General features: G+C 35.5%; 1 protein-coding gene across 1 annotated transcript in view; it reads right to left on the reverse strand.

The window, feature by feature from the left end:
* Positions 1 to 14,247, reverse strand: part of PCLO (piccolo presynaptic cytomatrix protein) — a 363,526-nt gene that overhangs the window by 62,285 nt on the left and 286,994 nt on the right. Inside the window, exons 15-16 of the mRNA XM_060020341.1 lie at positions 13,931 to 14,055; positions 5,299 to 5,325 (exon numbers count right to left, since the gene is read on the reverse strand). Of these exons, the coding sequence (XP_059876324.1) occupies positions 5,299 to 5,325; positions 13,931 to 14,055 (152 nt within the window). The remainder of the gene's footprint in view (positions 1 to 5,298; positions 5,326 to 13,930; positions 14,056 to 14,247) is intronic.

Here is a 14,247-nt window from a genome sequence, read left to right on the forward strand (position 1 = left end):
TAAATTTAAGCAGCAGTTAAATGAAATATACCTTCATTTATCAAGATAGATAAATCTTAAAAAAAATCTTGAGCAAATAATTTGCAGAAGAAAACCTATGGTAAGTTATCATGATATAAAGTTAAAATTACATGAAATAATACTGTAAATTATTTATGTCTACTTGTATATATGTATGACAAACATTAATATCATACGACAGCTTGGGAATTATAGATGTTAAACTCTATTATGTGGTTGTCTCAGGAGGACAGGGGAATGGTTTCAGAGGACTTCAGGGGTACTTGTAATATATTTTTTATTAAAAAAAATCTGAAGCCAATATAGCAAAATGTTACGATTTGATAAAATTGGATAGCAAGAACACAAGTATTTGTGACAGTATTATCTACAATTTTCAGTAAGTTTAAAATATTTTATAACAAAATTCAAAACTATTTTAGCAAATTATGTCCCTTTATACTTTATGATTTTGATTCTTTAAATTAATGACATAAGAAGAATGAATATGACCACTTTTAAGTTAACAGCCAACTCTGGTTGCTACTTTAGAATTCATGGCTATTCCTGTAGTAGGTACACTAAGAAAAAAACACATTGTGTAGTATGAGCTTTAAAGTTTCTGTCTGTTTTGGACTTAATTATCCAAGTGGTGAGGCCATGGGAAAAACATATTAGGGATTAAGATTCATAATACACTGAACAGTGGTAAAATTGTTATTTTTTTCAAATTCTGAAAAACTGAATGCACAAAATTTTAAAATAAGATTGAAGATGGAAAATTAATGTCAAATGCAAACTCATGTATTTTTACTAAAATTCTAGATATGTCAGTGTATATTAAAATAGCCTGAACTATTGAAATGTCTTCAAAAAGATATATTAGTTAACATATTTTAATTTATAATATTAATAATTGTTATATTTCACATGCATACTTTAGTCATTTTTTCACCCATATGTAGCAAAATTATCGAATGCCAACTCTGCACCAGGAATTATGCTCTATCAAAATGTACAACTGCAAAACTCTTAATTGTACTGACATACCATTATGTCATGAGAAGCACTTTATAAAGTAAGCACATTGAAATAATAACAGCTAACATTTACGAAACGCTCCTTTTTCACAGGCGGAGTTCTAAGTGCTTTTCATGTGTTACATCCTCAAAGCAACTCTATGTGTCCAGTATTATTTATTACCCTATTTTATAGCTGATAAGAATTGAAGCTCAGAGGAATTCAGGCACGTTGGCAAGGCTGCATAGTTATTAATTCATAGGACCAGGTTTCAAACACAGGGAAACTAATTTCTTGCTCTGAAACATGAGCTATATGAACTCAGTTGATTAGGCCCATCATAAAATTTCTTAATTGCATATTTCATTAGCTGAAGTGTCTAGTTTGTCTTCTTTATTTTACAGTCAAAAACTGTACACTTCAACTTAAATGTATGTTTTATATATATAACATAAATTATTTATAGTGTGTGTATATATACACATATAGAAAATGAGGACAGCTTTAGAGTTGCCTAGGGAAATATTGAATGGTATATCCTAAGACTAAGAGAGTGCTGTGGAACAACTAGGGATAATTATTATTAAAATTTACTTTTGCTCAGATACATTCACATATAACCCCAATTAGTCGGGAAAAATCTAGATGTTCACTTTACTAGGTTATCTTAATCTTACTAATAAGTTTGAATCTCTAGTTCTCTCAAGTTTCAAGGTCTGTGTCCTTTAGGGTTAACGAGGGTAAACACACCTTTCTCCTGATCCTGCCTCTACCAGCCCTGGTTGACCTGTGTAAATGCCAATGAGATCTCTTTGTAATCTTTTCACGCTTGAATTTCCTGACACGCAGAGATGGCCACATAAAGCTCTTCCTTCAAGAACCCTTGTCTGATGGCTACCATGTACTGACCATCTTGGGCATGATGTCAATGGGCTGTGTTCCCACTTTACACAATTGAAAACTCCACAGTTCTCATCTCCATATCAAAATCTGTGGATTTACAAGTTGAAGGTGGCCAGGTAAGCAGAGGGATTCTTGAATGTGAGCAGAAGTCCAGGCTGAGAAATAAGTGGAGTTCCTTTTCCTTTCCTACCATGTCTGTTAAACACACTGCAATCCCTCATGGGAAGACTGCAATAATGACATTATTTTAGGACAATTAAGCCATATGTAATAATCAGAGAAGTTTTTTAATAAGGGAAAATAAAAAGTCAATTAATCAAGATGGAACACGGTGTTTATCAAACAAAAATCTAGGGACTTCCCCGGTGGTCCAGTGATTAAGACTTTGTCTTCCAATGCAGGAGACGTGGGTTCGATCCCTGGTTGGGGAACTAAGATCCCACATGCCGTGGGGTGCAGCCGAAAACTTAAAAAAAAAAAATCTAAACCTTTATTTCCTTAAAGTTTTGACTGATTTCCTTTTTCTTTCTCTTTTTCATTATTGGACAGTCATTTTCTCATAGGTAGATATGATTTTAAGGCTGGCAGAAAAAGGTATTTAAAATTCAATTACCCTCTCCTAAACCAGAAGAAAAAACAGTTCTCTCTGTAAAAAAAAAATTGAGAAAGAAGAATGGAATATAATGGCTTGTTTGTTCTTAACTTTCACAGAATTATCTAAAGTACTGAAGGTCTTCATTTCTTTTGTTTTTTCTTGATTGGAAAAAATACATATAAATTTCTTTATTGAAAAAATATATAATGAGTCCAATAAAGATATATATATGTGTGTGTGTGTGTGTAGTTTTTTTCAAAATTACTCCTCTGAGGATGTTGCCTTTAATTTAGAAAGAAGCACAGAGCATATGCCATTTTATAAGCTCTGTTTCTCTGTGTGCAATAGTGCATTTATGGGCTGTCACTTGATTGTCCTCTGTGCTCCCTGAAGTCTGACACTATGGCTGTGTTCTCAATTCCAGCAGAGTCTGGAGCAGTCTGTGCTAAATCAATGGTTTCCGGATGTATCTTTAAAACATGTTTGTACTTCTCTTTTTCCTTTAAAAATCTATTAAAATAAAATGTTTTGGCCTTCAAATTGTAAATACATACAACACCTGAATCTGCTTTACATTCTTTCCAGAGGAAATAGTTTGAGATGCTAACAAGGGTGTTTAGAGAAAGTCCAGCCAGGAATTAGGCTTCCAGCTATCATGAGAGTAAAAATCAGCTTCAGTCATGGCAAAATCTCATTAGTGTGAAAAAATCTGTACTTTGTCCAACAGTGTAATGAGAGAAAACCATAGCGAAATCCTTCAGATATGCTCATTTCCATTTCTTAATTATCCGGGGACAAATTTTGAGTTCATGGACTCTTCAGGCTATTTCCTTGTCTTTCTTTCACCTCATCTTGGCTGACATTTGGGCTGTCAGAGCTTATGAGTATCTTGATTAAAGGATGGCAAGAGGAAATGAAAGGAGACAAGAAAACTGGACCAGTGAAATTCTTTTAGTTAACAGGACATTTAAAAAAAAAATTTAAGAATGAAGGATGTATTATACTTATTATTGAAGAAAAGTTGTTTTATTTTCTATATAGTGTTGTTAAATAATTTGGTGTAATTCAGTAGCCCAAGCATTCTGCATTTCTTTTTTGCAGGGATAACTGACCATTGGCTACTTGGAGTTTATTATACATATTTCTAGCAATGATAGCTACTGCCATTTATTGAGAGCTTACTACGTGCCAGACATTATGCTTATCATTTTTGGTGCATTCTCCCTGTGTTTCACAAAAATCCCTGGGAGGGGGGCTATTATGATTCCTAGGTGGAAGAGGAAACAGTTTTAGAGAAACCTCACAACTTTTAAGTGGCAGGACTGAAATTCAAATCCAAGTTCTTAAGGACTTCGCTCGTGGGCCTCCTCAGCCTAACTTACAATGTCAGTACCTCATCAGTATAATTCCTTTCCACACTGACAATTCTCGAAGAGATGATGAAAGTGATTTCAAGATGAAAGATATGATGAGAAAGTGACTCTAGATCTTCTAAATTGTAATCTAATACATCCCAGATTATTTCGACCATTATTTACATTTACAGAAAACACGTTCTCTTCTAAGTTAAATATAGACAATCATTATCATTCTGACAATTTCCCCCTGGTTTCTCTGGATAAAAGAGAGAAGCTTCTGAATAAAGTGACTGATAACGTTTGTTCTAAAATGACACTATCTCTTTGAAACAAAACTCATTTCGCGTATCAGTCTGAGAGATCCGAAGATGAGAGAGCCAGTCATAACAAGCAACCTTTCTCAGTATCAAATTTTACTGGTTGCCATAATTATGTGGTTGCAAAGAAACAGGAAGTTTCTGGGCACCAGAAAGGTTGTATTGACTAATACTATTCTTTGAGATATTTAAATATTTAAGCCTTTACAAATCAGAAACTGCCTCTTTTGGGCAACAGCTTGTCAGGTTTAGTAAAGATGCTGAATTTTAATGTCACAGACAAAAATCCTGTACCACTAATATTCTGGGTGGGACTAAAATTCCCATCACCCTGTTGCTTCAGATGGTACAAGATTCACCTCCCGAATTAAATAACACATTTAATTTACAATGCAATGAGATGTGCAAAAAAATGCTTTTGGCTATGTGTTGAGAAATATCCTTAGCTGACAATGTAATGATGCAACATGCTCTAGCAGAAAACAGACAAACCAAGGAGGTTGCTCTTATGCTGTTGCTAACACCCTAGAGCAGGCAGATTATGGCATCCTATATTACACAGCAATAATTTTGTGGTACAGAAGGTATAAAGGCATGAAAATGTTTCAATATCAGGTCTAAGTGAGGGTAAAAGACCAGACAGCTATCATCTTTAAGATGACATACACACCTAGTACTGGTCATCCAGAAGATCAGTTAATTCCTTTTGAAAAATGACTAGATTTATTTGTTTGGTTGTCATAGAAGACTCAGAAGAATCTGAGCCATAATTTTTGCAAGAGAAGCTAAATGAATTTTAGCAGACAAATTATAAATGAAAACTTTAGTTATATCTCATTTCAAAGTGATAGTTCCTTATTCATACCTTTCTATGTTTTTGCTCTTTTCTACTTTTCTGGGCTCCAATGCACATACCTGCTACACATATTTAGTAATAATGTTGTGGTCAGAATAGTCTGCTATTAGCCTAATTCAACTGATACCAACATGTAGAAAAATAAAAATTACAGCCGAAGTTGAACTGCAGGTGAATGTACTTAAAAGGCAAACAAGAGAACTCTAGACATTTCATTGAAGGGTGACACTGAAAGAGAACCAACTCTACCTTGCATTCTGGACAACCATGACTTGACTGCATTGATTCCAAGAGCGAGAATGAAGGATACAGCAGGAAAGTAGGAAAGACAGGAAGAAAAAAGTTAGGAACAGAAATAAGGAAGAAAATGTGAGAATAAAAACTAGAGGAGCTATACCATAATATATTAACAACATGAGGCAGAAAATAATCTTAGAACTAAAGTGAAAATAATACCTCACAAGTGTAGTAAATTCCAAGGTCTTGGCCACTGTAATAATTAAGAGTAATTTAATGAAAGGGCTAGGAATTGAATACGAGTAAGCACATTAGCCTGCTTTTTGGTCAAATTCCACCCAGAAGGCATATTTTGTTTGACAAATGGCACGGGGATAGCTTTAGGTGGGACCTCACTCTTCATTTCACTATAGTTTCAACACTTTCTCTGTTACCTACTCCAGAATGGATTGACATATTCATGCCACCTGCCTGACCTTTCCAGTTATTCAAGTTTGCGATAGTCTAATGGAAACATATCCTGTAACAAATAAAGGATAACTACTCTCTTATAGTATAAAAGGTGATACTAGGATATTAAAGAAGATAGAGAATAAAAGACAGTGCTTTATTTTCATTCATTCATTAGCAAATGCTGATTGGAGATATACCCTTGGCAGTCATTTCCTCTTGTCCCATAATACTGTCATTAAATAACACTGAAGGTCTAATGACCCAAATCAAAGGCAGAATGAAGTTATCACTTTGTTATATTCATGTTAAAAAAAAAAGTGGTGGGATGAGGGATAAATAAGGAGTTTTAGATTAGTAGATACAAACTACTACATATAAAATATATAAACAACAAGGTCATACTGTGTAGCACAGGAAACTATATTCAATATCTTGTAATAAACTATGATGGAAAAGAATATGAAAAAGAATATATATACATATATATGTATAACAATCACTTTGCTGTATACTACAAACTAATGCAACATTATAAATCAACTTTACATCAAAAAGGTAGACAAATTACAGTTATAACTACTACATAAAGATATAAACTAACATAAAATAAAAAATTCCCTTTCCTGTTCTATATGGCTAGTTGGTAGTGTATGAATTAAATTCATTTCAGCCTGCAGAATTCTCTTTAATATTTCTCGAAGGGCAACTCAGCTGGGAAAAAAACTGTTTCTCAGATTTGTTCTTCTGGCAATGTCTTATTTATTTGTTCTTCTGGCAATGTCTTATTTATTTATTTAACATCTTTACTGGAGTATAATTGCTTTACATTGTTGTGTTAGTTTCTGGTGTATAACAAAGTGAATCAGCTATAGGCATATTTCTATCCCCATATCCCCTCCCACTTGTATCTCCCTCCCACCCTCCCTATCCCACCCCTGTAGCTGGTCACAAAACACCAATCTGATCTCCCTGGGCTACACGGCTGCTTGCCCTTAGCTATCTATTTTACATTTGGTAGTGTATATATGTTGATGCCACTCTCTCACTTCGTCACAACTTACCCTTCCCGCTTGCCATGTCCTTAAGTCCATTCTCTATGTCTGTGTCTTTATTCCTGTCCTGCACCTAGGTTCTTCAGAATCTTTTTTTTTTTTAGATTCCATATATATGTGTAAGGATACAGTACTTGTTTTCCTCTTTCTGACTTACTTCACTCTGCATGACAGACTCTAGGTCCATCCACCTCATTGCAAATAACTCAATTTTGTTTCTTTTTATGGCTAAGTAATATTCCATTGTATATATGTGCCACATCTTCTTTATCCATTCATCTGTCTATGGACACTTAGGTTGCTTCCATGTCCTGGCTCTTATAACTAGTGCTGCAATGAATCTTGTGGTACATGACTCTTTCTGAGTTATGGTTTTCTCAGGGTATATGCCCAGGAGTGGGATTGATGGATCATATGGTAGTTCTATTTTTAGTTTTTTATGGAACGTCCACACTGTTCTCCAAGTGGCTGTATCAATTTGCATTCCCATGAAGTGTAGGAGGGTTCCCTTTTCTCCACACCCTCTCCAGCATTTATTGTTTGTAGATTTTTTGATGATGGCCATTCTGACCAGTGTGCGGTGATACCTCATTGTAGTTTTGATTTGCATTTCTCTAATGATTAGTGATGTTGAACATCCTTTCATGTGTTTGCTGGCAATTGGTATATCTTCTTTGGAGAAATGTCTACTTAGGACTTCTGTCCATTTTTGGTTTGGGTTGGGTTTTTTTGATATTGAGCTGCATGACCTGCTTGTATATTTTGGAGATTAATTCGTTGTCAGTTGCCTCATTGGCAAATATTTTCTCCCATTCTGAGGGTTGTCTTTTCATCTTGTTTGTGGTTTCCTTTGCTGTGCAAAAGGTTTTAAGTTTCATTAGGTCCCACTTGTTTATTTTTGTTTTTATTTCCATTTCTCAATGATGTGGGTCAAAAAGGATCTTTCTGTGATTTATGTCATAGAGTGTTCTGCCTATATTTTCCTCTAAAAGTTTTATAGTGTCTGGCCTTATATTTAGGTCTTTAATCCACTTTGAGTTTATTTTTTTATATGGTGTTAGGGAGTGTTCTAATTTCATTCTTTTACATGTAGCTGTCCAGTTTTGCCAGCACCACTTAATGAAGAGGCTGTCTTTTCTCCATTGTATATTCTTGCCTCCTTATCAAAGATAACATGACAATATGTGCATGGGTTTATCTCTGGGCTTTCTATCCTGTTCCATTGATCTATATTTCTGTTTTTGTGCCAGAACCATACTGTCTTGATGACTGTAGCCTTGCAGTAGAGTCTGAAGTCAGGGAGCCTGATTCCTCCAGCTCCGTTTTTCTTCCTCAAGATTGCTTTGGCTATTCGGGGTCTTTTGTGTTTCCATACAAATTGTGAAATTTTTTGTTCTAGTTCTGTGAAAAATGCCATTGGTAGTTTGACAGGGATTGCATTGAATCTGTAGATTGCTTCGGATACAATAGTCATTTTCACAATGTTGATTCTTCCAATCCAAGAACATGGTATATCTCTCCATCTGTTTGTATCATCTTTAATTTCTTTCATCAGTGTCTTATACTTTTCTGAATACAGGTCTTCTGCCTCCTTAGGTAGGTTTATTCCTAGGTATTTAATTCTTTTTGTTGCAGTGGTAAATAGGAGTGTTTCCTTAATTTCTCTTTCAGATTTTTCAGCATTAGTGTATAGGATTGCAAAAGATTTCTGTGCATTAACTTTGTATCCTGCAATTTTACCAAATTCACTGGCTAGCTCTAGTAGTTCTCTGGTAGCATCTTTAGGATTCTCTATGTATAGTATCATGTCATCTGCAAACAGTGACAGTTTACTTCTTCTTCTCCGATATGGATTCCTTTTATTTCTTTTTCGTCTCTGACTGCTGTGGCTAAAACTTCCAAAACTATGTTGAATAATAGTGGTGAGAGTGGGAAACCTTATCATGTTCCTGATCTTAGAGGAAATGGTTTCAATTTTTCACCATTGAGAACAATGTTGGCTGTGGGTTTGTCATATATGGCCTTTATTATGTTGAGGTAAGTTTCCTCTCTGCTTACTTTCTGGAGAGTTTTTATCAAAAATGTGTGTTGAATTTTGTCAAAAGCTTTTTCTGCATCTATTGAGAGTATCGTATGTTTTTTTCCCTTCAACTGGTTAATATGGTGTATCACATTGATTAATTTGCGTATATTGAAGAATCCTTGCATTCCTGGGATAAACCCCACTTGATCATGGTGTACGATCCTTTTAATGTGCTGTTGGATTCTGTTTGCTAGTATTTTGTTGAGGATTTTTGCACCTCTATTCATCAGTGATATTGGCCTATAGTTTTCTTTTTCTGTGACATCTTTGTCTGGTTTTGGTATCAAGGTGATGGTGGCCTTGTGGAATGAGTTTGGGAGTGTTCTTCCCTCTGCTATATCTTGGAAGATTTTGAGAAGGATAGGTGTTAGCTCTTCTGTAAATGTTTGATAGAATTTGCCTGTGAAGCCATCTGGTCCTGGGCTTTTGTTTGTTGGAAGATTTTTAATCAGTTTCAATTTCAGTGCTTGTGATTGGTCTGTTCATATTTTCTACTTCTTCCTGGTTCAGTCTCAGAAGGCTGTGCTTCTCTAAGAATTTGTCCATTTCTTCCAGGTTGTCCATTTCATTGGCATATAGTTGCTTGTAGCAATCTCTCATAATCCTTTGTATTTTTGCAGTGTGAGTTGTTACTTCTCCTTTTTCATTACTAATTCTATTGATTTGAGTCTTCTCCCTTTTTTTCTTGATGAGTCTGGCTAAAGGTTTATTAATTTCGTTTATCTTCTCAACAAGCCAGCTTTTAGTTTTATTTATCCTTGCTATTGTTTCCTTCATTTCTTTTTCATTTATTTCTGGTCTGATCTTTATGGTTTCTTTCCTTCTGCTATCTTTGGCAGCTTTTTGTTCTTCTTTCTCTAATTGCTTTAGGTGTAAGGTTAGGTTGTTTATTTGAGATTTTTCTTGCTTTTTGAGGTAGGATCGTATTGCTATGAACTTCCCTCTTAGAACTGCTTTTGCTGGATCCCATAGGTTTTGGGTTGTCGTGTTTTCATTGTCATTTGTTTCTAGGCATTTTTGGACTTCCTCTTTGATTTCTTCAGTGATCTCGTGGTTATTTAGTAGCGTATTGCGTAGCCTCCACGTGTTTGTATTTTTTATAGTTTTTCCCTGTAGCTGATTTCTAGTTTCATAGCGTTGTGGTCAGAAAAGATACTTGACATGGTTTCAATTTTCTTAAATTTACCAAAGCTTGTTTTGTGACCCAAGATACTATCTATCCTGGAGAATGTTCCATGAGCACTTGAGAAGAAAGTGTACTCTGTTGTTTTTGGATGGAGTGTCCTATAAATATCAATCAAATCCATCTTGTTTAATGTGTCATTTAAAGCTTCTGTTTCCTTATTCATTTTCCTTTTGGATGATCTGTCCATTGGTGAAAGTGGTGTGTTAAAGTCTCCTACTATGATTGTGTTACTGTCAGTTTCCCCTTTTATGGCTGTTAGCGTTTGCCTTATGTATTGAGGTGCTCCTATGTTGGGTGCATAAATATTTACAATTGTTATATCTTCTTTGAGGATCGATCCCTTGATTGTTATGTAGTGTCCTTCTTTGTCTCTTGTAATAGTTATTATTTTAAAGTCTATTTTGTCTGATATGAGAATTGCTACTCCAGCTTTTGATTTCCATTTGCATGGAATATGTTTTTCCATCAACACTCTTACAGTCTGTACATGTCCCTAGGTCTGAAGTGGGTCTCTTGTAGACAGCATATATACGGGTCTTGTTTTTGTAGCCATTCAGGCAGTCTATGTCTTTTGGCTGGAGCATTTAATCCATTTATATTTAAGGTAATTATCGATACATATGTTCCTATTCCCATTTTCTTAATTGTTTTGGGTTCGTTATTGTAGGTCTTTTCCTTCTCTTGTGTTTCCTGCCTAGAGAAGTTCCTTTAGCATTTGTTGTAAAGCTGGTTTGGTGGTGCTGAATTCTCTTAGTTTTGCTTCTCTGTAAAGGTTTTAATTTCTCCGTCGAATCTGAATGAGATCCTTGCTGGGTAGAGTAATCTTGGTTGTAGGTTTTTCCGTTTCATCACTTTAAATATGTCCTGCCACTCCCTTCTGGCTTGCAGAGTTTCTGCTGAAAGATCAGCTGTTAACCTTATGGGGATTCCCTTGTATGCTATTTGTTGCTTTTCCCTTGCTGCTTTCAGTATTTTTTCTTTGTATTTAATTTTTGATAGATTGATTAATATGTGTCTTGGAGTGTTTCTCCTTGGATTTATCCTGTATGGGACTCTCTGCACTTCCTGGACTTGATTGACTATTTCATTTCCCATATTAGGGAAGTTTCCAACTATAATCACTTCAAATATTTTCTCAGTCCCTTTCTTTTTCTCTTCTTTTTCTGGGACCCCTATAATTCGAATATTGGTGTGTTTAATGTTGTCCCAGAGGTCTCTGAGACTGTCCTCAATTCTTTTCATTTTTATTCTTTATTCTGCTCTGCAGTAGTTATTTCCACCATTTTATCTTCCAGGTCATTTATCTGTTCTTCTGCCTCAGTTATTCTGCTATTGATTCCTTCTAGAGAATTTTTAATTTCATTTATTGTGCTGTTCATCATTGTTTGCTCTTCAGTTCTTCTAGGTCCTTATTAAACAGTTCTTTTATTTTCTCCACTCTATTTCCAAGATTTGGGATCATCTTTACTATCATCTGAATTCTTTTTCAGGTAGACTGCCTATTTCCTCTTCATTTGTTTGGTCTGGTGGGTATATACCTTTCTCCTTCATCTGGTGCATATTTCTCTGTCTTCTCATTTTGCTTAACTTACTGTATTTGGGGTCTCCTTTTCACAGGTTGCAGGTTCATAGTTCCTGCTGCTTTTGGTGTCTGCCCCAGTGGGTAAGGTTGGCTCAGTGGGTTGTGTATGCTTCCTGGAGGAGGGGACTGGTGCCTGTGTTCTGGTGGATAAGGCTGGATCTTATCTTTCTGGTGGGCAGGACAGGGTCTGGTGGTGTGTTTTGGGGTGTCTGTGAACTTATTATGATTTCAGGCAGCCTCTCTGCTAATGGGTGGGGTTGTGTTCCTGTCTTGCTAGTTGTTTGGCATGGGGTTTACAGCACTGGAGCTTGCTGGTCGTTGAGTGGAGATGGATATTAGCGTTGAGACAGAGATCCCTGGGAGAGCTCTTGCTGATTAATGGAGCTGGGAGGCCTCTCATAGTCCAATGTCCTGAACCTGTCTCTCCCACCTCAGAGGCTTAGGCCTGACAGCCAGCCAGAGCACCAACACCCTCTTAGCCAAATGGCTCAGAATAAAAGGGAGAAAAAAAGAAAGAAAGAAAGGAAGAAAGGAAGAAAGGAAGGAAGGAAGGAAGGAAGGAAGGGAGAAAGAAAGAAAGAAAATAAATAAAATTATTAAAATAAAAAATTAAAACAATATTATTAAAATAAAAAAATAAATACATAATAAAAAAAGAAGAGAGCAACCAAACCAATAAACAAATCTACCAGTGATAACAAGCGCTAAAAACTAAACTAAGGTAAACATAAAAGTCAGAAACTGGTCAGTTGCATATAGCAAACCCTAAGTCTACAGTTGCTCCCAAAGTCCACTGCCTCAACTTTGGGATGACTCATTGTCTATTCAGGTATTCCACAGATGCCGGGTACATCAAGTTGACCGTGGAGATTTAACCCGCTGCTCCTGAGGCTGCGTGGAGAAATTTCCCTTTTGCTTCTCTGTTCACACAGCTCCTGGTGTTCTGCTTTGGATTTGGCCCCGTCTCTGCATGTAGGCCTCCCTCTGTTCTTTTGGGAAGTCTGAGGTCTTCTGCCAGCATTCAGTAGGTGTTCTGTAGGAGTTGTTCCACATGTAGATGTATTTTTGATGTATCTGTGGGGAGGAAGGTGATCTCCATGTCTTACTCCTCTGGCATCTTGAAGGTCCTCTCCAATGTCTTATTTATTAAAAAACAAAGTCTTTATTTTTGAAGGACAGTTTTGCTGGATACAGAATTCTTGTGGACCATCTTTTTCCTTTAGTACACTGATTATGTCATCTCCCTACCTTCTGGGCTCCATGGTTTCTGATTGGCAATTAGTTGTTTATCTTATAGAGGATCCCTTGGATATGATGAGCCACTTCTCTTGCTTCTTTCAAGATTCTGTCTGTGGATTTTGATAGTATGATTAAGAAGAGACCTGGTATAAATTTTTTCTGTTTATCCTGATTGGATTTTGTTGAGCTTCTTGGCTGTGCAGATTTTTTCCAACAAATGTGAGAAATCTTTTGCCATTATTTCTTCAGAAATGTTTTCTGCCCTTGCCTCTTTCTCTCCTCTTGGAATTGCCTCTCTGTGTATGTTCGTATACTTTATGATATCCTAGGTTTCTAAGGCATTGTTCCCTTTCGTTCATTCTTTTTTCTTTCTGTACCTTAAACTAAACAAACTCAATTGACCTGTCTTCATGATTGCTAATTGTGTCTTCTGACTAAATATATTGTTTATCTCATTATTAAGACAGTAGATGCTAAGACCTCACCACAAGGAGATTTTTTTCCTTTCATTTTATTTTACCTGTATGAGGCGATAGATGCTAACTAAAGCTTTATTTTATAATTTTAAAACACCCATTTGAAAATATGCATATGAATAATAATATATCAAGTCAGTTAATGAACATTTAATGTATTGAATAATACACATCCTATAAAAGACTAACTGATTAGTCCTTGAACACTGGTTTCACAAATACATTTTGAAAAGTAAACTAATTCTTTAAATCTTCCACAAATAATTCCTGAAATGATTTTACTGTCTACCTGATTGGTCATAGCACAAGTGCTTTCCAGAATTGAAATACTGATGTGTTCTCATCCAGTCAGGTTTTGTTACCATCATGGCTCTCCTAAAACCCTTTAAGGCCTAATTACAAATTTTTAATTCCACCTTACTTACTAATTGGAAATAAATAAATATGACATGTAGATAAAACTAAGGAAAAGATATTAAACTCCTTAAATTAGAGACCAGAAGACACTATCACTATTTTTTAAACCACAGGGCAATATTTACAATACTAAGAATATAGTGCTTCTTTACTTACCCTCGCCCTGGAAGAAGGTACACTTTAACAAAGGGGTCTGAGTAACCATTGTTGTCTCGAGCGACAAGGTTTCTTGCTTGGAGAATATGTATTATGAGATTTCCAAGATCATAGTTGATTTGAAGCTTAAAGGGACAGAAAATATTCCATGAACATTATGTTTTTTTGTATAAAAAACATATAATAATTATTCAGTATTTTACAGTATTTAAAAAAAGTTCTCATAAGAAGCATCAACTGCTACTTTCATTTTATTTGAAACTGAACAGACCAGTTAATGTCTAATTTAATTGGGAACTCCCAGGCACACATTAATT

The sequence above is a fragment of the Delphinus delphis genome, chromosome 9, assembly GCF_949987515.2.
Source record: "Delphinus delphis chromosome 9, mDelDel1.2, whole genome shotgun sequence".
Lineage (NCBI taxonomy): Eukaryota > Metazoa > Chordata > Mammalia > Artiodactyla > Delphinidae > Delphinus > Delphinus delphis.